The 24,491-nt window shown below is 47.8% G+C and overlaps 1 protein-coding gene across 1 annotated transcript in view; it reads left to right on the forward strand.

The window, feature by feature from the left end:
• The window catches only part of tenm3 (teneurin transmembrane protein 3), a 201,620-nt gene that overhangs the window by 122,798 nt on the left and 54,331 nt on the right, over positions 1-24,491 (forward strand). The window contains exons 7-14 of the mRNA XM_081724816.1: positions 3,051-3,265; positions 5,501-5,711; positions 7,720-7,821; positions 8,239-8,433; positions 11,064-11,191; positions 14,923-15,151; positions 22,390-22,413; positions 23,462-23,482. Coding sequence (XP_081580942.1) covers positions 3,051-3,265; positions 5,501-5,711; positions 7,720-7,821; positions 8,239-8,433; positions 11,064-11,191; positions 14,923-15,151; positions 22,390-22,413; positions 23,462-23,482 — 1,125 coding nt within the window. The remainder of the gene's footprint in view (positions 1-3,050; positions 3,266-5,500; positions 5,712-7,719; positions 7,822-8,238; positions 8,434-11,063; positions 11,192-14,922; positions 15,152-22,389; positions 22,414-23,461; positions 23,483-24,491) is intronic.

Here is a 24,491-nt window from a genome sequence, read left to right on the forward strand (position 1 = left end):
GCTTTGTGCTCTCGCTCTCTCCCCCCCATGTGGGTAGCACATCGATCCTGTTTAATATTTAAACATGTCTCTCAGCTTCCTTTGGGTCAGTTTTGCTAGATGTGCAGAGTGCTGGATTACAGCCGTTTATACATCTGTTACTCTCACACATCGTCATGCATGCAGCACACAAAACCATACACACTCACACACACTCAAAGTCACAATCTTTACAGAATTGGCCAGCACTGTACTGTTCTGGTCTCTTCCATCCCCTGAGGCTGATGTCAGTGGGCGTGGTAGCCGGGGGGCGTGCCTGGCGCGGTGAGTCGTGAGGCGGCCGGGGTCTGCCGCGTGCCCCACGCCAAGTTTCCCAGATGGCTTCCCTGCCTGTCTCAGATCAGAAGGCCAGGCCCCAGGAGCTCCGACCAGGTTCTGCCCTTTCTGATGCTGTGGTGTGTTCTTCGTGTCTGCGTTAGCCGCACGCTAGCCCTTAGCTCTGTGTACAGGAGGCCTCAGTGGGAGGATTAATGGTATATTAATGCCAGCTGGTGTCCATTAGTGAGCAGGTGAGCTCAGACGCCTCCCTTAACCCACACGATCGCTACCACACTGACATGGACAGGGCGGGCAGGTGTGTGTGCAATGTCTAGACGCAAATTTACTAGCTTGTAGGCAGCAGCGTAGATTAGCATAAATGGACCTGGAGCTGAGGCGTGTTTCTAGAATACACCTTCATCTGTAGCTCAGACCTGCTGGACGTTGTGCTGGGAGTCCAGCGCCACACCACGAAGCACTGCCCAGCCTGGCCCACGAGCCTCGTTACGCTGGACGTCTTAACGGTTTCTCAGCACTCACCTTTCTGACTCACCTATCAGCTACTTTCCAGGGCCTTGCTGAGACAGAGGAGGTGTGTTAGGACAGAAGGAGACTAAAGCGTCCCAGCCACTGGAAGCATGCTCACACACTCCTACACACACACACACACACACACACCCACACAGTTATTAATATTATTAGTTACATTTATATACTGCCTTTCTCACACTCAAGAACACTTTACAGACAGAAATCAGCTTTTATGATCACTCAGACACTCAGACCCTAGGGGACTGCACCAGGCACAGGAGAAGTTAGGAGGAGGTTAAGACCAGGACAGAGCACCAACCATCACTGGACACACACACAGAGACACACGCACACATACGCACTCACAGACGCACACATACGCACTCACAGACGCACACATACGCACATACACAGTCGCACTCACAAGCACACACACTGGCACACACACACAGTGTGATGTTTTCCTCGGTCATAATGGCCCTGTAATGTGCTTTGTTACCAGTCTCTCTGCTTCAGTGCCTGTGTTCACCTGCAGTTTCTTTAACCGTAATGACTAGTGAATGTAAGTTTGGGCTGCTAAAACTTCAGTTATATGGTTATATAGTTATAGGCTGTAGAGTTATAGGGTTATAAGGCTATAGAGTTATAGGGTTATAGAATTATAGTTATACGGTTATAGAGTTATAGGGTTATAAAGTTAGTTATAGGGTTATATAGTTAGAGTTATAGGGTTATAGAGTTATAGGGTTATAGAGTTATAGGGTTATAGAGTTATAGGGTTATAGAGTTATAGGATTATAGCGTTATAGGATTATAGTTATAGGGTTATAGAGTTATAGGATTATAGAGTTATAGAGTTAGAGTTATAGGGTTATAGAGTTATAGAGTTATAGTTATACGGTTATAGAGTTATAGGGTTATAGAGTTATAGGGTTATAAAGTTAGAGTTTATAGAGTTATATGGTTATAGGGTTGTAGGGTTATTGAGTTGTAGGGTTATAGAGTTATAGAGTTGTGAATGAATCTTGAACAGCAGGGCATGAAAGAAGATTGTCCCCTTCAGTCTGTAAGACTGGACAATGTAGAAATTATACGAGGCTGACATATTAAGATGTGATAATTGGAAAGGTCCATCTAGTTAGGTTTGTGGTAGAAAGGTTGTGTGTGTGTATGAAACAGCTGGGAATGTGCATGGTTAGACATGGTATGACCACTCACTGTCTCTCTTAGTGACGTGTCAAAAATTTAAACGAGATATTTTCACTTCTTTCTGTTTTTTGGACTTTGTTCAGCCACGGTTTGTCCTGCCTTTTCGTCCTGAGTCTGGGTGTGTCTGTGTCCGTCAGCCTGTTTTGGCTGTGTTGTGTTCTGCTGTGTTCTGATCAGGACCGAGGTTGGTTCTGGCTCTGAGAAACACAGTGAGGTCTGGTATTCCGGCTGGAGGCCGCTCAGCTCCCGGTCCTCCCGCTCAGCTCCCAGTCCTCTCAGCTTTCCAGGGGTGGGAGAGTAGTCTGCTGATTCTAACCATTCCGGCGCTCTTTTTTGTTTTGTAATATTTAACACATTTCAGCCCAAAGTCACCCTGCATTCTCCCCCGAGCCCCTGAGACACGCGTACAGTACCTGGTATGCAAGAGTTCATTTGGGTGTTTGTCCCAAATTCTTCATTTGTAACCCTCGAGTGTTTTAGTGCCATAAAGGGTAACTGGTTCAATTACTGACTTAAATATTTTTAGCCAGTTTTTAATTGGAATCTCAGAACTTGTCATTTTATCTCTCTCCCCCTCTGTCTGTCTCTCACTCCACATTGCTTGGGGTAAAAGAGTATGTGAAGTGTCTTATTAAACAAATGGAAATATGCCGTCGTTATTCTGAATGAGTAAAGGTTTTGACTAAAAATCTTAATCTCTCCCTCACTCTCTCCCTCTCTCTCTCTCTCTCCTTCCTCTTCTCCTCTTTCCTTCCATCTCTCTCCCTCCCTTTTATTCTCCCCCTCTCTCCCTCCCTGCCTCGCTCTCTCTCTCTCTCTCTCTCTCTCTCTCTCTCTCTCTCTCTCTCTCTCTCTCTCTCTCTCTCCCTGCCTCGCTTTCTCTCTCCCTCTCTCTCTCTCTCTCTCTCTCCCTGCCTCGCTCTCTCTCTCTCTGTCTCTCTATCTCTCTCTCCCTCTCTCCCTCTCTCTCTCTCTCTCTCTCTCTCTCTGTCACTCTCTCGCTCTCTCTTCAGGTAAAGGGGGGGTGTATGTACAGGAGAACAACACTATCGACACTGGCGAGGTGGACGTGGGCCGTCGGGCGGTCCAGGACATTCCTCCCGGAATGTTCTGGCGTTCCCAACTCTACATTGACCAACCGCAGTCTCTTAAGTTCAACATCTCCCTACAGAGAGATGCACTGGTCGGTGTTTATGGCCGTAAAGGACTTCCCCCCTCACATACCCAGGTGCCGCATCTCATTTCATACACACTCCAGGCTTGTGCATGTACTCTAGCTCCGCCCACACACTCTAGCCATGCCCACTCACATATTCTAACTCCGCCTGCACACTCTAGCTCTGCCCACATGTTCCAGCCCCATCCACACACCTTAGCTTTGCCCACTTATACTAATGCCGCCCACTTATTCTAGCCACGCTCACACACTCTGCCTGCAGATATGCTACACCAATCCACATCTGGATCCTTCAATTACATTTAATTTAAATCACGAGTAATCCAAGTCAGGGTGTGGACATGATGTGGACATGGTATCGACATTATTTACTGTATCTTAGTGGGTCACCAGCTACTGTAACTGATCTGGTAACTGGTCTTCATTTTCACTCGTTGTCCACTCCTAATGCACCTCAGACCGGTAACCATTATCCAGGTGTGTGTCTGTGTGGAGCCCAAGGCCACGTCCACATGGAGTGGCTCTGAAGCAGAGCGGCTCCGAGGGCCGGGTGGGGAACCTGAGCAGGCAGTTACCTTGAGGCAGTCTGTAACCCTTCTGTGAAAACCCCTCACCTGTAGGGACAAATCTCCTCATGTCGTCAGACACCGGTAACGCGCGGTAATGCCCATGAGCCCTAATTTCCCATGAGCTGCCGGTCGTGTCCGTTGAAACGGCGTGGGTTATGGTGCTGCCGTTTCTGAGAAGGCTCCAAATGGCGCATTCGGAATGCTGTCTCATTCAGAGCCAGTCAGACTGCAGCTTTACCTGCTGACCGCCTCCCCGCTCTGCCATGGGAACGGTTTCCATGACAGTCGGAGCGTGGCGGCCTCTCACGGCGCCCACACACGCAGGCTGTTGGTCAGTAGCACGTCTCCACGGCAATGCCCTGGACCTGGAAGTGCCACGGATGAATCAATGTTTCCAGCTGTACGGACAGATGGAATGAAGGTGTAATGATGGACATATGAGCAGACAGAGAAGGAGGAAAGGGTGAAGTTAAGTCTGCATTTGATTTTTTTTTCCTCCAAAGGTCGAGGCGTCTTGGTTTGTTTTGGTCATCTCTCCCTCTATCCTCCAGATCTCCTGGTCATTGGGGATAGATAGAAACGTGTTTCTGGTGTTGAGTTTAATGACAGCGCGGATGGGTAAACTCATCGGGGACCTCATCTCCGGTCCAGAGCTTCTCTGTCTTTTTCGAGCAGCTTGTGGGCAGCCTGAGGAGAAACTGTCGCACTTAGGAGACGTGGAGAAACGTGAAGAGCCTCTCACCACCGTCCCGCCATCGCTCGCGAGATCAAAACCGCTGTTGAAAAGCTGCTCATTATTTCAAGGGGGTTCAGAGAACTATAGATGATCTTTTTCCACACATACACACACACACACACACACACACACATATACACACACACACATATACACACACACACATATACACACACACACACATACACACACACACACACAAATATACACACACACACACACACACAAATATACACACACACACATATACACACACCCACATACACACACACACACGCACATATATACACACACACACACATATATATATACACACACACACACGCACATATACACACACACACACACAATTCAGCTAACTTTATTAAAACATGTAGACAATACTCCTTAAGTTCAAAAACCTTTTATCAAGTGGACACGGCATCCTTTAGCGTGCGCTTGTTAGAGCTGATCACGTTCTAAACGCAGTATGCTCGCGGCTAACTTTGCGCCCGTCTGCACTGCGCAGCGTCTCACTGCGTGGCATTGTGGGCGAGGTCAACGTTTGTGACGTGGGGGGGCGTTTGGACAGCGTGATGAAATGGCAGTAAGCGCTCCAGTCAGTGTCAGGCTCGCCGTTAGTCACCTCGAGCCTCGACGAGGGAGGTACAGTCGCGGCCGTAAACAGTCTGGATAAATGCTGCACGTTTAAGGGTGTGGATTAATTACAGCAAACTTAACATGCCTAATTTGCATGGCAGCGACTGGCTGAAGCCAGCGCAGCTGTCGGAGTAGTGTTGGTGTAGTGTCGAGTGAGTAGTGAAACAGATATAGCCTCTGTTTTGATTTGTCGTGTAATTGGAAATGATTGTTGCTGTAAGTGGGTTATTATCCGTGCCTCACTAAACGCCTTCGTCTCTGCATGGGAGTCTGTGGGCTATTGTGCCCGTGTTCATTCATGTCTGATTGTATATGTGTATGTGTCTGTGTGTGCGCGCGCAGTATGACTTTGTGGAGTTGCTGGATGGCAGTCGTCTGATCTCCAAGGAGAAGCGTGGTGCAGTTGACCTAGAGGGTGTCGTGCGGAGGGCGCGCTCCATCAGCGTACACGAGGCCGAGTTCATCCGCTTCCTGGACTCAGGCGTGTGGCACTTGGCCTTTTACAACGACGGCAAGAACACCGAGCAGGTCTCCTACAACACCATCGTTATAGGTCAGCCCTCACCCAGCTACACCCAGCAGGTCTACAACACTATCGTTATAGGTCAGCTCTCACCCAATTACACCCAGCAGGTCTACATCACCATCATTATAGGTCAGCTACACCCAGCAGGTCTACAACATTGTCGTTATAGGTCACTCCTCACCCACCTACACCCGGCAGGTCTACAACACCATCATTATAGGTCAGCCCACACCCACCTCCACCCAGCAGGTCTACAACTCCATTGTTATAGGTACTAGCTATTACTTTACATTCTAAACTAAATGAACTAGAGTAAACTGGCTATTAAAAGCATGGTTTGCTGGTAGCCTTAAGGAAGCCAGGGTTCCTCATTAGCCTACTAACTGCTGCTGGTTGTCACTGTGTTGTTACTGTTAGTATTTAGAATTTATCGACCAGACTCTTGAAATCTCTGTGCCCGTTTTTTTGTATTGAATAAGCGTCTGCTTTTATGCACTATGTAAAGGATATGTCTTAGTACGGCGCGTACAGGCTGATGCATGTGCACAGGTGAGTGTTTAGAGCTCATCAGGGCACCATCGATCAGAGCTTAGAGGAGGCGGGCAGTAGGAATTAAAGCATGGCACACCCCCCGACGGACTGTCCCATTTGTTCGCTCGCTTTTCTCTCTTTCAGTTGGAGTTTATTTGTTTGATTTTTTCAATTTTCTCCCTCTCCCTCTCTCTCTCTCCCTCTCCCTCTCTCTCAGAGTAATTTCCTTCGATTCACTTTCCGCCCCCAGCACAGGGGGAAGTTAGCAGTGGGACTGTACCACCCATGCTTTCTGGGGGCTGACCCCTCTGCCTTCACCGTGGTACAGCTTAACCTTTAGAAAACGAAAATTGATCGTGTGTGTATTGTGGGGGTGTGATGTGGTGACGTGGTAATAACCGATGTAGACAGAAGAGAGGGTCACTTCATTACCCTGACGCTCTCACTGTGATTCGCTCCCACATAATGAAAGTATCGACAGCTGATGTAAAAAAAAAAAACCCTGGTTGCCTTGGCGATGCGGGCGAGCGAGCCATAGCGCGGTCCAGAACATCTCCCTGGGATACCCGAGCCCAAGGCATCGAAGAGCGTTATTTTTTACGAACGACTAATTACCGAGACGTGTCACATCTGCCGTTTGGTCAGGCAGACGGTGCGTTGACCACGTGTTAAGTGCAGCGGTTTTGTTGCAGGTTCTCACAGTGCTGACGGCCAGAGTTATGAGATCACATCACCAAGCATCTACTACGGAGCAGTACTGATATCAGCAGAGATGGTGATGGGTGTTCCACATACCTGGCGTGTGTAGTAATGGGATGATTGATTAAGCCTTTGTAGATTTAGCAGATGTGTGTGTTTTTACACAGGACGTGTTGGGTACCGTCACCTAGGTGAACACTGCTTATGTGCACAAGCTGATTTAACATGTTGAATCTGATCTATAACCAAACAATGGCTGATGCTTAATCTTAACAAATCTAAAGCAGAAAAACAAGCAAAAATAGTAACAGAAATATTATCCACTTTGCCCAAAAATGCATGTTTCTGTATCCATGGTATTGTGTGTGTGTTGGGGGGTGTGTGGGTGTGTTTGTGTGTGTGTGGGTGTTGGGGTGTGTGTGTGTGTGTTTGAGTGTGTTGGGGGTGTGTGTGTGTGTGGTTGTGTGTGGGTGTGTGTGGGTGTTGGGGTGGTTCTAGTGGTCACCCAGCTGTTCACAGGCATGCTTGGACTGAGTGGCTGGCTGGTAATTGGTAGTAATCGTTCTCTGATTGGTTCATTAAAACAGAGAGCGCTGGGACGCGTCATAGACCTCGTCAAACAGCTGGCGCCTCTTTAATTAAAGATGGGCTAAAGCCGACCTCACAAAGTCTGAATGCGGCTAATTTCCCCACACTGCCTTCTCAATTAACGCTTCCCTCCTCTACCCCTCTCTCTCTCTCTCTCTCTCTCTCTCTCTTTGTCTCGCTTTCTCTCTTTCTTTCTCGTGCTGCTTCTTTCCACCAGAGTCCCTCACAGAGTGTCCACACAATTGCCATGGCAACGGAGACTGTCGCTCAGGAACGTGTCATTGTTTTCCAGGGTTTCTTGGGCCTGATTGTTCGCGGGGTAGGTACACACACACACACACACACACACACGCACGCACACACAACCACTGTGGCATTCTTTAATTGCTTTCAGATTGTTATTGGAGTGCAGATGTCTAGTGGAACATGTGTTTTGCTTTCCTTACCATTCCTGATTGGTTCTTATTACCAACATGAGGAAACAATTAGCCTAATTTCCTTCTCCTTTGTCCTGAACTATTATCTAGGAAATCTGAAATCTTTGCCACACCGGTTTGCCCCGTTCGTATCATCCTAAAAAAATAATAAAAGCCGTTTATATAAATAAAGAGAAAATCTCTTAATAAACATTCTAATAACTTGAAGAAGCCCTCGGCTATGTGCAGTGCTACAGTGTTGCCATGTTGGATTCACCTTTGACCCGTGGCACTTAAAATGGTGCTGTATCTCTGTGCAGCTGCGTGCCCTGTGTTGTGCAGTGGCAATGGCCAGTACTCCAGGGGGCGCTGTCTGTGCTACAGTGGCTGGAAAGGGACAGAATGCGACGTTCCCAACAACCAGTGCATCGACATCCACTGCAGCGGCCACGGGATCTGCATTATGGGCCTGTGTGCCTGCAACACAGGCTATAAGGGAGAGAACTGTGAGGAGGGTAAGTAAGCTATTGGACCTCGGGACCCCACAAACCTCAAACTGCGCTACTGGAAACCCGAAAACTGTAGGAAAGGTTTCAGAACTCTTGAATGATGAAAACGAGTTTAGATCCCCCCCCAAACTCCACTCTGCATACTGTCAGGAAATTTGCAGGCAAGCTGTGAGATGTTTACTACAAGTGAGACGTGTTTGCTGTTACATGTTTAAGGTACACCTGCTCTAATCCAGATTCCAATCAGGTTTCTTTCCAGGGCGTTTATTATCAGAGTCAGGTGTGTTAGAACCGGGCCTGGGTAGCAGTTGGCATTGGTGGGAATCGCACCTGCATCTGGAGTCATGCCACACTAAGGGGTTTTGCTCCACCTCAGACTAACGTCCACGATGCAGCGCATCGAGAGGCCGGCAGCGCCCGGAGCAGGCATCAGACATAGCGGAGCTCCAGGAGCTCTGACGGAGACCAAGGTTTCCGGTCTCAAAGACGCCCCGTCCCGTCGTCACCCTGTGTTGCGGTGTAACTCAGGCGAGCCTTCTCGGAAGCTGACATTGATGGCCAACTCCAGAAGTTCCCATGAAAGCAGGCGAGAACACTTTGGCTTCCCGTTTTTTAGACGAGCGGTTTGGTGGTTGGGAGAAAGAACCCGTCTGAGGCAGAACCTGACGGAGGCGAAGTCTGAGAGGATTCATTAGAGCTCCATTAAGGCCTGTTTCATTATGTTATCAAAGATGGGGAGATAATGTGTCATAAACACACTACCTGATTTTCATCAGGTCAGGAAAGCCATCGATTTCTCTCACAGAAGCGTTCTTTGAAAGCATGCCCTATCTCTGAGGGGGACGGTCTGGTCTGTCTGCAGATAATCACTCTGACAGAGAGAAAGAGAGAGAGAGAGAGAGAAATGTGATCAGGGCATCTCTGTCTCTTTGGCTAATGAGGGACACGCAGTTGCATACACAGTCATCAGAAGGCCTGTATCTGTGTCTCTGTGCTGCTGTGAGCTCCTAATGTCCCTGTAATAATCGTTAGCTAGTGTTAATAGTTCACTGTTGCAGAAACAGTTGCTGTTCTCCACTTCACAGAGCGTCTAATTGCATAGACATCGGCGACCGATACAGGAATCGTGCTCCCCACAACAACAGCCTCTGTTGCACGCTGGAGAGGGACAGAGCAGATCTGGACTAGCAGGGGTAGTGTGATGTGTAACACTCTCGTTACGGCGGGGCCACGGTTGAAGGGTTTTTTGTGTTTGGGGGTTTTTTTGGGAGTGGGATTGTATTTTGTTTTTGACCTGGAAAATAGCATTCCCACTGCGCAAGGGCATTGATTTGTCTCTCACACACACACACGTGTGCACACACATGCGTGCACGCACACACGCTCGCGCGCTCACACACACAAACACACAGGCTGAGGCAGAAGAGGAGCTAATGTAATTAAGTGTGAGTGGATTGTATTTTCCTACTATGGGCAGCCCTGATGAAACGCTCAATGGTCTGATTAAGTCCCATCTCCATTACAGTTACACACACACACACACACACACACACACACACACACACAGTGTACACACCGACACTAACACAGTATACACACACGTTACACAAATAAACAAACAGATAACCCACAACCCACACATGCTACACACACACACACACACACACACTGTTTTTGTGTAAAATACACTATCAGTCTTAGGGTGTGAAAAGCCTTATTCTACTAATGGTGGAATGAAATACCCCGTGTTGGGGTCACCAGCAAATCACGTAACTCAGCTCCTCTGATCTCACCTGACACTGCAGGGCTCCACCTTCAGAGAGGGAGAGAGGGTGGGGTCTTCACTGCACAGTAAAATCCCCCGTGTTAGATTAAGCCTGCAGTGTTGAGTTAACCCTTACAGGACTCATTTGTGTCCAGCTGGTCTTGTGTAAACACGGTATGTGTTAATTCAACAGTGGGGAGTTTGCTGTGTACATATGCTACAGTGTGACAGTACTGGAGCAGTCAATGATCGTAACTAGTTACACAGACACACGTGCTAACACACGCGCGCACACACATCTGCCCATGTGCACACATGTCTTCTGAGCTGTCTCATGCGTGATTATATGCATACGTATACAGGTAGTGTGTGCATACATTATGGAGCGACTCTGTAAATGTGCTCTGTAATATTACTGCCATTTCCACATTAATTCTTTATTGATTTTTTTCTTAGCCTCTATTTTAGAAAAATATAATTGATTATTATTTTTTAACCCACATTTATACATTCAAGAGTTCAAAAGTCCTTTATTATAAATTGGCTAAGCACATTCATACAAATTATTATTTACATTTGTATTGTCAAAGCAATGCAAGCACGCATATAAAACAATCATTATAAAAATAGAAAGATAAAAGAGAGAATGTTAATTATCAAACGTACAAATAAAAAGTACAAACGTAGTATATATTAGAATTAAGAAAACATTTTGTTTAACTTTATCTTATGTAATGAATAAAGAAAACTTATGACATCTTTACATATGTAAATTTGAAGAGTTATCAAATGTATGTGTGTATGTATTGTGTCTCTCTCTCTCTCTCTCTCTCTCTCTCTCTCCCTCCCTCCTTCTCTTCCACATGTGTAGTGGACTGTCTGGATCCATCTTGCTCCTCTCATGGTGTGTGTATTCATGGAGAGTGCCACTGTAATCTGGGTTGGTCCGGCACCAGCTGTGAGGTTCTGAAGACCACGTGCCCGGATCTCAAAAAAGCCGTTTCGGACTCCCATCCCAAATTCAGACAACTGGAGTCCGGCTCGACTCATCATCGGTGCCACACTCTCTCTCTACAGCCAAACCACACACCTCCCACATACTGAACTATCCATGTACAGATATCATCTGATCTGTTTAAAGGTTCCATCACTATATTCACCATTTAGTTATAAAGAATACCTTCAGGTAAATCAGTAATAATGAAACACTACTTTCACCCAGTGTCTAGCTACTGGCCCGCCCGTCTGCGCCCCAGTGCCTGCTGTATTAATTAGTGCTGGGGTAATTAGTGCATCCTGGCCACGCTCCTTAGCCTTGTATCTGCTCCCAGAGCCGGCGTAGAGACGAAGAAACGTGTGAGGCATCGGGAGGCAGGAGGCTTGCGTGCACGGCCTCTGTCTGTTCCATACTGACTGAGAGAGGGAGCGAGAGAGAGAAAGAGGGGGGGGATAGAGAGAGGGAGAGAGAGAGAGAAGGCAGGGGAGAGAGAGAGAAAGAGGGACAGAGAGAGGGAGAGAGAGAGAAGGGAGGGAGAGGGGGAGAGAGAGAGAAGGAGAGAGAGAGAGAGAGAGAGAAGGGAGGGGAGAGGGAGAGAGAGAGAGAGAGAAGGGAGGGAGAGAGAGAGAGAAGGAGGGGAGAGGGAGAGAGGAGAGAGAGAGAAGGGAGGGGAGAGAGAGAGAGAGAAGGGAGGGGAGAGAGAGAGAAGGAGGGAGAGGGAGAGAGAGAGAAGGGAGGGGAGAGAGAGAAGGAGGGAGAGAGAGAAGGAGGGGAGAGAGAGAGAGAAGGGAAGGGAGAGAGAGAGAGAAGGGAGGGGAGAGAAGGGAGGGGAGAGAGAGAAGGAGGGAGAGAGAGAGAGAAGGGAAGGGAGAGAGAGAGAGAAGGGAGGAGAGAGAGAGAGAGAGAAGGGAGGGAGAGAGAGAGAGAGAGAAGGAGAGAGAGAGAGAAGGGAGGGGAGAGAGAGAGAGAGAGAGAGAGAAGGGAGGGAGAGAGAGAGAGAAGGAGGGGGAGAGAGAGAAGGGAGGAGAGAGAGAGAGAGAGGGAGAGAGAGAGAAGGGAAGGGAGAGAGAGAGAGAGAAGGAGGAGAGAGAGAGAGAAGGGAGGGGAGAGAGAGAGAGAGAGAGAGAGAGAGAGAAGGGAGGAGAGAGAGAGAGAAGGGAGGGGAGAGAGAAGGGAGGGAGAGAGAGAAGGGAGGGGAGAGAGAGAGAGAGAGAGAGAAGGGAGGGGAGAGAGAGAGAGAAGGGAGGGGAGAGGGAGAGAGAGAGAGAGAAGGGAGGGGAGAGAGAGAGAGAGAAGGGAGGGAGAGAGAGAGAAGGGAGGGAGAGAGAGAGAGAGAAGGGAGGGGAGAGAGAGAAGGGAGGGAGAGAGAGAAGGGAGGGGAGAGAGAGAGAGAGAAGGGAAGGGAGAGAGAGAGAGAGAGAAGGGAGGGAGAGAAGGGAGGGGAGAGAGAGAAGGGAGGGGGAGAGAGAGAGAGAGAAGGGAAGGGAGAGAGAGAGAGAAGGGAGAGAGAGAGAGAGAGAGAAGGGAGGGGAGAGAGAGAGAGAGAGAAGAGAGGAGAGAGAGAGAGAAGGGAGGGAGAGAGAGAGAGAGAGAGAAGGGAGAGAGAGAGAGAGAAGGGAGGGAGAGAGAGAGAAGGGAGGAGAGAGAGAGAGAGAGGGGAGAGAGAGAGAGAAGGGAAGGGAGAGAGAGAGAGAAGGGGAGAGAGAGAGAGAGAGCAGAAGGGAGGGGAGAGAGAGAGAGAGAGAGAGAGAGAGAAGGAGGAGAGAGAGAGAGAAGGAGGGGAGAGAGAAGGGAGGGGAGAGAGAGAAGGGAGGGAGAGAGAGAGAGAGAGAGAGAAGGGAGGGGAGAGAGAGAAGGGAGGAGAGAGAGAGAGAGAAGGGAGGGAGAGAGAGAAGGAGGGGAGAGGGAGAGAGAAGGGAGGGAGAGAGAGAGAGAGAAGGAGGGAGAGAGAGAGAGAAGGGAGGGGAGAGAGAGAGAGAGAAGGAGGGGGAGAGAGAGAGAAGGGAGGGAGAGAGAGAAGGGAGGAGAGAGAGAGAGAAGGAAGGGAGAGAGAGAGAGAGGAAGGAGAGAGAGAGAGAGAGAAGGGAGGGAGAGAGAGAGAGAAGGGAGGGGAGAGAGAAGGAGGGGAGGGAGAGAGAGAGAGAAGGAGGGAGAGAGAGAGAAGGGAGGGGAGAGAGAGAGAAGGGAGGGGAGGAGAGAGAGAAAGGAGGGGAGAGAGAGAGAGAAGGGAGGGGAGAGAGAGAGAAGGGAGGGGAGAGAGAGAGAGAGAGAAGGGAGGGGAGAGAGAGAGAAGGGAGGGGAGAGAGAGAGAAGGGAGGGAGAGAGAGAGAGAGAAGGGAGGGAGAGAGAGAGAGAGAGAAGGGAGGGAGAGAGAGAGAAGGGAGGGGAGAGAGAGAGAAGGGAGGGGAGGGAGAGAGAGAGAGAAGGGAGGGTAGAGAGAGAGAGAGAAGGGAGGGGAGAGAGAGAGAAGGGAGGGGAGGGAGAGAGAGAGAAGGGAGGGGAGAGAGAGAGAAGGGAGGGGAGAGAGAGAGAAGGGAGGGGAGGGAGAGAGAGAGAGAAGGGAGGGGAGAGAGAGAGAGAAGGGAGGGGAGAGAGAGAGAGGGAGGGGAGAGAGAGATTGCTTTTTTGTTCAGTCACCCTTTTCTCCACCTTTTTAATCACTTCTTCTCAATCAGTTTTGACTTCATACATTACAAAGAAAGTGAACTTCAGTCAGCTCTTGACATTAGCACACACACACACACACACACACACACACACACACACTTCCTGCTCACCTGTCACACCCACAGTGACAGCACAAAGCAGAGACATAAGACTGAAGCAGGGATTCACCTACTTTTATTTATATATATATATATATATATATATATATATATATATATATATATATATATATATATATATATATATATATATATATAAAAAGACTGAAATACTGAAATATATATAAGACTGAAATATTCCGCCCTTTTCCGTGACTGGAGCTGCATGTCTTGTCACAGATCCCAGTTCTTCCAGTAAAGAGAACCAGTGAGTATTCAGGGTGCAGGTGGATTTGCGGCTGTGACGTGCTACAGAAATTTAGCTTGGCTTGCTATCTTCTCTTTTCTTTCTTATATTCTTTTTCATTTGTCTCCATCTTTCTTCCTCCCTTCCTTACCTTAGAAACAGCAGTTTATTTACAGCTTACGTCTACAGCAGATCGAACACCCCCACTACACACACACACACACACACACACACACACACACACAGAGAGAGACTCACACAGAAAGACAATGTCTCTACCCCACTGCCCACCGCATTCACACTCACAGGCACTCACACACACAAACACACACACTCACGCACGCAGATAGACTCTGGTCAGGGCTTGAGAGCTGTCAGTGGTCTGGGTAGTTTGAAGAGGTCCCGCCCCCACAGGATTCTGATTGGGCCGCTGCCTGTCTGCCTGCTTCCCGATCAGAGCTGTTAGGCTGGACAGAATGTGACCTCTGTGTCCTGTTGGAATGTGTGGTGTGTGATCATGTATGAGTGTGGGTGGGGAGCACTGTATTTGTGTGTGTCTGTGTCTGTGTCTGTGTGTGTGTCTGTGTGTGTGTCTGTGTGTGCGTGTGTGTGTCTGCGTGTGTGTGTGTGTGTTCATGCGTGTATGTGTTTCTATGTGATGTATGTGTGCTGAATAATTGTGTATATGCTTGTGCATATGTGTGTGTATACTGTGTTTTAGGATGAATATAGCTTTGATATCTCTTTTGTATGTGTGAGTGCAGAAGTGTGTGCGGTGGACTGCGGCTCCCACGGAGTGTGTTTGGGCGGGAGTTGCCGGTGTGAGGACGGTTGGGCAGGCTCCGTGTGTGATGTGAAGGCCTGCCATCCTCGCTGCACTGAACACGGGGTCTGCAGAGACGGGAAGTGCGAGTGCCATCAGGGCTGGGCAGGAGAACACTGTACTGTTGGTAAGACACACTCACACACACACACACTCACACTCACACACACACACACACACACACACACACACACACACACACACACACTCACACACACACACACTCACACACACACACACACACACACACACACTCACCCACACCACTCACACACTCACACACACACACACACACACACACTCACACACATACACACTCACACACATACACACACACACACACACACACTCACACACACACACTCACACACGCACGCACGCACACACACACTCGCACGCACGCACACAGACACACACACAGACACACACACACATACACTTGCATGCATGTACAAACATACACACACTTACACGTATATACACACATGCACACTCATATACACACAAATATACACATTCACACAAGTGCGTTTAGCAAAGAAGATGGTATGGCTGGTGTGTAGGACTGCTGTATAAGGGCTAGTGTGTAGGATCCATCTCAACTTTGTGTCTGGGACACAATCCAGGCTCTCTGTTTAGTGGCCGAGGACACTCGAATGTGCTGGTAGTTTTACTTTCATGGTCCCTGTGTACCAAATAGTTCAGGTTTTTAAAATCAAGTAGCAAATTCCTGCGTGCCTGGCATCTTTTGGATGCTTGTCCCGGCGAGCGTAGCCATGGTGACAGACACGACCCTGCACCTCAAGTCCATACAGCAGAATGGTCTGAATTACACTATCGTATCATTTGCCTCAAATCGAAATGGTTATATCGGTGCAGTAGGTTCTCTTTATTACACATAGTCCTCTGTGAGCGTTTAGCTCTGCTACATTCACTGGCTGGCAGTCACGACGAGGTCGAGGTGAGTGTGCGTCAGCGTCTGCTCCGAGGCGCTGCTGTCTAGAGTGAACTGGCGTTTGTGTTGCTGGCATCGTGGCTTTTTCTGGGAGATCATGACGTTGGTCTTCTTTGGTTTCACTGCCAGGGCCCAGTTCTAGCGCGGGTTCTCCAGCAGGTCCGTCTGCAGCTGTAAACTCCAATGTTTCATAACTCGTTGATGTATACATTGTTAGACCGAGTCTGTATCCCTGATTCACTCCTCTTTCCTGAGTGATGAACTCACTATGTTTGTTACCAGTTCTTACCCCCATGATTGTTTCCCAAACACCCTGATATAATAACGTCACAGACTTGATCCCTGACACCACATTGTGAAAGATTATAATGTGGTCCCTCGTGCGTTCTTGAGCTCAACCAAACAGACAAGGATTTGTCTGTTTTTGTTTATGTTTATTGATTAGCATGGGTAAGGTTTATATGTGATCATCCGTGCGGGGATTTGGAAAGAAGCCATTCGGCTCTTACTCATGACGCTGTGTTCATTAAGGAAGGTCAAAGTCCTTGTGTTTAAAATGCTACTAAATACCTTCCCTGGATTACTGCTCACACAAATTCCTCACTCTCTCTCTCTCTCTCTCTCCCTCTCTCTCCCGCTCTCTCTCCTCTCTCTTCTCCCTCTCCCTCTCTCCCTCTCTCCCTTCCTCTCTCCTCTCTCTCTCTCTCTCTCTCTCTCCCTCTCTCCCTCTCTCTCTCTCTCCTAGTCTTTCTTTTCCCCTGTGTGTACTGAGGTCTGTTGGACTGCTGCTTGCTCTCGTCGTGGATGCGCTGACCTTTCCTGGTTAGTAACTCTGGCATTTTCCTGCTGCTGTGAGCGGCAGCGGCTCCGGTAGATCGGTGCTCCAGCTCACCACGGCACGAGCTCCAAAATCTGAAATGTCGTTCTTGTTAAAGTGGTGACTGCGCAAACCCCAAAGCCCACAATTCAGCTTTTAAAACTGCTCACCCTGTTTGGCCCTCAAAGTGGAAGCGGTTGTGTGCGCAGTTTTCTTTTTTTCTCGGTCAATTAGACTTTTCTTCACTTTTCTAATTCAACTCTTTCCATTTCTTGCCACACAGTGCTGAAGATCTAGTCTTAACTTAGTGGCGTTTGGTCTTGTTTCCACATAAACACTGGATCAGGTGGCCAGATTAGTGCTGGGCCCAAACCCAGCAGGGGTGGATCTCCAGGAAGAAAGACAATTAGCCTCCTGATTCTTCTTGGACCTTGTCTCTTGCCATATCCGGCGGGTGGCCGTGTGCACAGGCCAGTCACTGCTGGGCTACGGCCCTGCATCAGGTGGCTAAATCTGCCCGTGTTGTTAGCGTGTTGGCGCGTGTTGTTAGCGCGTTGGCTCTGTCTGCACGCCACCCCGATTCCCCGCAGGCTGCGGTAGGTGCTCAGCGCGTCGGCGTGAGTGATCACAGCACGCCGCCTCGTTAGCTAGCGGCTGCCTAACGGGAAAACCTGGCCCACGTTTGCCCGCTCCCATTAGCAAGGCACTAGCACGTGTTTCTGCCACTTTATCAAGCCAGAGATTACATGTGCGCGTGCACGCACACACACAGCCTTGGCCACCACTTTAATTTAACAAGAAATATATTAATGAACCTGTTTGTCTAAGTGTAGCAGTGTTACTAGGCTGAGAACTGCGAGCAGAGCCTGCCTGTGGTATACATGGAGGCCTTAGAGCAGTGTGCGTGCGTGTGTGCGTGTGCGTGTGTGTGCGTGCGTGTGTGTGCAGTAACAGGGACTAGGAAAATGTCTCAGAATTCAGCCCTACAGGGTTCCACTTTTGGCATTAGTAAGGATTATAGATTAGAAAAGTCACTTTGAGACAAGGTTACACCAGCACTCTGTCTCTTTCTACCTGAGATCATTCTGTATGTGTGTGTGCGTGTGTGTGTGTGCGCGTGTGTGTCTGTGTGTGTGTTAGAATTATGGTATCTAATGCATCTTTTATGTCAACCTGGTGTAAGGAGTCTCTTTTGGCTTAGTATGGGGTGATTGATTGTGTGTGTGTGTGTGTGTGTGTGTGTGTGTGTGTGTGTGACCTTCCTATCTTCTCACATCCATGCTCTCATTAACCCCATCACAGTTTGTACACAGTCACTTCCCTTCCAAAAGACCACATGCTTACATCATCATCCTTTATCTCTCTTATACGTATATACACACACACACACACACACACACACACACACACCACACACACACTCATACCTAAACTCACAGTGTCTGTACCAAACGCAGGCCCTTATCACAGACAGAGGTATGTTATTACGTTAGGTTATTGTGTTAGTTATTGTGTTAGTTATTGTGTTAGGCTATTGTGTTAGTTGTATTAGGTTATTGTGTTAGTTATTGTGTTAGGCTATTGTGTTAGGTTATGATGTTAGATTATTGTGTTAGGCTATTGTGTTAGGTTATGATGTTAGATTATTGTGTTAGTTGTTGTGTTAGGTATTGTGTTAGTTATTGTGTTAGTTGTTGCATTAGGTATTGTGTTAGGTTATTGTGTTACATATTGTGTTAGGCATGTCTACGTCCAGGCCAGTTTTACTACACACTGAGTCAGTGGTTTTTATCAAGACAGACACTGTGAGCTTTTGTTTTGTTTCAGAACAATATTTAGACTCTGGCAGGGAGGGAGTCGCTTAGACACCTGCCCTAGGTCATCAGCGCTTCTTAAGCGCCACCTACAATGCTGTTTGTATTTTCATGCTGGGCGTTTCCATGGTGATGACTGGTTTTGACTGGCCAAATAAGTAGTTATTTTGGAGGAAGAGACCTCAAATTATAGTCAACAAAACAGAGCTGGATTCCACAGAGAGGGGGAGCAGGGTGTGGAAGGCTCTTCTCTTGGAGAGAGATCATCAGAATGGCGCATACTGAACGTGAAAATCAAGCCAAGACCTGATCCAAACACATAGGGAAGCCCTTCCAGAAATCACGAAGGAGTTTGCAGCTTTCTGGAGAGCTGTACAGATTGGCATTTCCAATCTTATTTATCAGACACACACACACACACACACACACATACACACAAATATATATAAATTGTTTGTTTATATATGCAAAACACACACACACACCCCCCCACGGGATATCTGACATATGTATATTTGGAAGCCCTGCTAATCCAGATTTACCATGGCATTGTAACACACACACACACACACTCACACTCACCCTAGACTATAATGTATCGCACACAGTAAGCACATGCGTTATATTCATTGACTGAGACAGAGTTGACATCCTGTGACATGTACGTTCACGCATGCATGCATATTACCATTAAGCTGGACAGAAATGACAGCAATATGGCATTTTCTAAAACACACACACACATACACACGTTCCTATTTTCTCTTCCGATAGACTGAATTCTCTTCCCTCTCTACAATTTGTATCTAAATTAGACATCTCAGGCCAGAGGAGTCTGAACGGACACTTCCAGATCTCTGTGTGATTTCCGCATCTTGATCATTATTTAATGAGTCACCCTTTCAGAGATTAAAATGAAATATATTTTTGGGCAAAGAGAAAAACCTGTGTGTGTATATGTGTGTGCGTGCGTGTGTGCGTGCGTGTGTGCGTGCGTGTGTGCGTGCGTGCGTGTGTGTGTCCGTGTGTGTGTGTGTGTGTGTGTGTGTGTGTGTGTGTGTGCGCGTGTGTGTGCGTGTGTATATGTGTGTATGGCGTGCGTTTGTGTCAGTGAGTGTGTGCGTGCGTGTGTGTGTGTGTGTGTGCGTGCGTGTGTATATGTGTGCGTGTGTATATGTGTGTATGGCGTGCGTTTATGTGTCAGTGAGTGTGTGTGTGCGTGCATGTGTGCGTATGCGTGTAATCCTCTGCGTTTTGCTGTCATGGTCCCTCACTGGCGATTCACTGGGCTCTTTGTGCTTTTATTTGAGCACCAGGCTCAGGAGCTGATTGGACCATCACCAGTACCTGGCTGGTATTTGATTGGTCCAGCAGGGCAGGATGGGAAAGCCTGTGTGTTCAGAGTGTGTGTGTGTTACCTCCAGGGCTCAGGACAGGTACAGCACCAACATGTGGTTGTGCACAGGAGTGGCGTAATGAGACTTCTCGCGCTCCGGTCCGGAAGGTCTCCTTTGCTTAACCGTCTTGCTCGCGTGTTTTCCTCCTCGCTCTCCCTCTCTCTCCCTCTCTCGTTTGCTCTCTTGCTTGCTGTCTCTTGTCCTGTCATGGGGTGATGGTGTTGAACTGGGCTGAGTCTGGGGGGACTATTATTCCCAGATGAATGTCACTTTAATCAGGGGCCTTTAAATCCGAACACGGTGAAGCGCCGATGACCGAAAACCCCCCCCCCCCCCCCCATCTCTCTCTCGTCTTCCTTCCCTAAGGACGGTGGGTATTAAAGAGCAAACCTTCAGCTGTAATTACCCAGTAAATGGTTGGCCCCAGAGCTAGTGCTCATGTCTGAGAATGTGTAGGTGATGTTTTCATAACCCTGGATTTAATATGAGGCTTGCCAAGTATTCACACAGCACAAGGCTCTGACTCTCACTGTAGGGAACTGCTCTGGCAGTCAACAAGTACACACACACACACACACACACAAAATACATGTGCACAGACACATCATACCAAACACCAACAGAAATTTGATATTTTGTATTTATGTATTTTAGATATTAAATACACCTATGGTACACAGATATTCAGACACACACACACAAACAGAAATCGTATGCAAATCATATCACAAACTTAAACAGAAAACGTCCCATATGAATTTGCTCTTTCTTACAGTAACACACACACACACACACAGGACTACAACAACAACATATGTACACATGGAGCAGGTGAGTTTCAGTCTGAACTCACATTTAGATTTTTATTCCAGAAGCTTTGTCACTTTGTGTCTGTAGTATTTATTATTGTTGTTGTTGTTCTTACAGTGGTGCTGTAGTATTATTACAGCTGGTCTATAGTATTATTACAGCTGGTCTGTAGTATTATTATAGCTGGTCTATAGTATTATTACAGCTGGTCTATAGTATTATTACAGCTGGTCTGTAGTATTATTACAGCAGGTCTATAGTATTATTACAGCAGGTCTGTAGTATTATTACAGCAGGTCTGTAGTATTATTACAGCTGGTCTGTAGTATTATTGCAGCAGGTCTGTGGTATTATTGCAGCAGGTCTGTAATGTTATTACTCTGCATTTGTAGTATACAAGGTGCATCCAATATCCTGTCATGATTCTTTTATCCACAGTGTTTTATCAAGTGATGTGAGTCTGAGACACACACACACACCCACTCTCTCACACACACACACACACACACACAAGCAAGCACACACACATATGGATTCACATCTGTGGTGATGACTGGTTTTGGCAAAACCACTCAAATACAAACCACTCAAATACACACCTTTTTCCAAACCACTCAAATACAAACCACTCAAATACACTTTTTTTTCAAAACCACTCAAATGCACACCTTTTTCACTCAGAGAGAGATGCTGTATTTCCCATTTGTGTGGAACCCCACAAGGACTTGCCATGATGAGATTTCACAACGACAGATCCAAACCCTTCATTCAAGCTCACAGCTCGCGATTGAACATGTAAACAGTCACGGCCATCCGAGCCCAGAGCTACTGTTGCATTGCGGCTACGATCCTGTACACTCCGCAACGTTCCTGCTTTCTCTGCTGGTTTCCATCGGCTGTGGTTCATTCCAAGCAGATATATGTGGAGATGGCTGGCAAGCACATGCTCAAATGCTAAATGATGTGTGAATCGATGTGACTGGTTGGTTGTGACTTGCCTTTACACTTCTTTGATGTCCAATGTAGTATGAGTTTCGTGCTTGTGAGATTGATGGCCGTGCACAATTTGTAGCTCTTTAGTGACTGGTTGGTTGTGACTTGCCTTTACACTTCTTTGATGTCCAATGTAGTATGAGTTTCGTGCTTGTGAGATTGATGGCCGTGCACAATTTGTAGCTCTTTAAAATGGCTTCCTGTTTCTTACGCCTTTGCTCCATTTGCCCTTTGTGTTGTGAACCTGTGTGTGTGTGTGTGTGAGTGCGTGCATGCATGCGTGAGTGCGTGCGTGTGTGTGTGACTGCGAGCGTGAGTGTGTTTGTGTGTGAGTGTGTGTGTGAGTGAGTGTGTGCGTGAGTGCGAGCGTGATTGCGTGTGTGCGTGAGTGAGTGCAAGCGTGCGTGAGTGCGAGCGTGAGTGTGAGCGTGCGTGCGTGCATGCGTGAGTGTGAGCGTGAGTGCGTGCATGTATGGGGGATATTATGTCTGCTGTTCTTGGACCCTACTGTAACTTCTTTACCTTCTTTTTGAAACGTCTGCTCTGTCTCTCTCTTTCTGCGTCCTGCTCTCTCTGAAGCTCACCCGGAGACGTATGTCCAAGGTACTGTGTCCTTCCTTCCTCTGTTCTATGTGCATGTGTGCGCCAGTTCAGATGTTGATGGCACTTTGACTGCACATTAATAACCTCCACACACTGTCTCCTCTCTCTCGCTCTCTTTTCCTCTCTCATTCTATCTTTCTGTTTCTCTCGCTCTGTCTCTCTCTCTTTCTCTCCCCCTTGCGTATACTATCTGCTCCAGAATAACTGATTCTTCATTCTCATCTCTCTTTTTGGGACTGTCAGAAATCCAATCCCATGCCCTTAGCATTCTCCTTGGCAAATGTCCCCAATTTGCTGAGCAGTGCAACGGCCTCCCTCCCTCTCTCAGACACACATACACACACATGCACGCGTGCGCGCGCTCAGTAAGTTCCTCAACCTGCTCTCGTGTGTAGATCGTAGTGATCCGCTGAGGCACTCGACACAGGCGTGTGTCTGTGTTCTGTGTCCACAGCCCTTGGTGTTTATATATATATATATATGTACACACACCGTAGTTGGAATACATCCCTGTGAGCAGGATTTCCATCTACTTGTACACATCACAGAAGAGGACCAACCATCAAACCAGTGTTACAAAACAGTTTTACTCTGTCACACAAACTAACGTCAACACTGCAATCATGCCATAGCTCATGCTCCCAGTGAGGGATTTTTATGCTAATTAACACATTTATTTATTTTGATAGTCTTGTTTTTTTCTTTTTATGCATCAATCAAATGTTGCTTAAATATGGTTTTGTTTATTTTAAGTGCCCTATGCCTAATAAGAAGTTTCCTGTTGCTGTGGTGTGTTTCTGTATTTTAAAACAACCGCGTCGGCCCCCAGAGTGCCGGCTCAGAACCTACAAGGCTGAGCATCATGCCTCTGGCTCTCCCAGTCCCTGGTTTCTGCTCCCCCAGCCGTCTGTCCCTCCGTCTGTCCCTCTGTCTGTCCCTGCCGTCCTGTGTCTCTTTAATGTCCTGTATGCCAGACTCAACTTCTCAGAACCTTTTGTTTTGTTCTGTTGTCCTTTCCTGAATTGACCCTGCTATGGCCCCATGGTAGGAGAGAGGATAGGATTTAAAGGTAAACCCCAACCACAGGGAGATTGTTCCACAAGCAATCACTCCACTCCCTCTCTCTTCCATTCTTTTCTTTCTTTCTTTTTCCCTCCTTCTCTTCTATCCCCCTCCTCTCTTTCTTTTTTTTCTGTCTATGAAGCACGTTGTCAGCGTGTCTCTGTTGCACGCACACTCACACACACACACACTCACCCACACACACACACACACACTCACCCACACACACACACACACACACACTCACACACACACACACACTCACACACACGCACTCACTCACTCACTCACACACACACACACACTCACACACTCACACACACACACTCACTCACCCACACACTCACACTCACACACACACACACACACACACACACACACACACACACACGCACTCACACATACACACTCACTCACACTCACCCACACATTCACTCACTCACTCACACACACACACACACACACACACACACTCTCAAACTTACACACACACACACTCACTCACACACACACACTCACTCACTCACACACGCACACACACCCCACACCCACACACTCACCCACACACACACACACCCCACCCCCACCCCACACTCACACACCCACAAACACACTCACACACCCTCACACACACGCACATGTGTGATCCCTGAGTTTTTTTGTTCTTGTTTTGGGGATTCTGGGGGTCCTGTCATGCATTCCGTAGCCTGAATCCTGATGTGTTTCTCCAGCTGTTGTTGTTTCTTTATCACCCATGGCCCTGTGCTACCCCCCCCCCCCCACCAGAATGTGACCTGGGCAGAAAGTATAGTGACGGCGGTGACCACCCACCCCTCAGAGCCCACCCTCCCTATACTTTATGCCAGGAGTCTCTCTCCTCTCTGAGCTGTGTCTTCACATGGATGCTGTTAAAATCACTGACCTCTCTCTCTCTCTCTCCATTACTTTATTATTATTATCATTATTAATATGTATTTATTTTTATTTGGTTATTCTACAAAATTGGATTACTTTTC

This window comes from Electrophorus electricus, chromosome 12 (assembly GCF_041902795.1).
Source record: "Electrophorus electricus isolate QZ-2024a chromosome 12, ASM4190279v1, whole genome shotgun sequence".
Classification (NCBI taxonomy): domain Eukaryota; kingdom Metazoa; phylum Chordata; class Actinopteri; order Gymnotiformes; family Gymnotidae; genus Electrophorus; species Electrophorus electricus.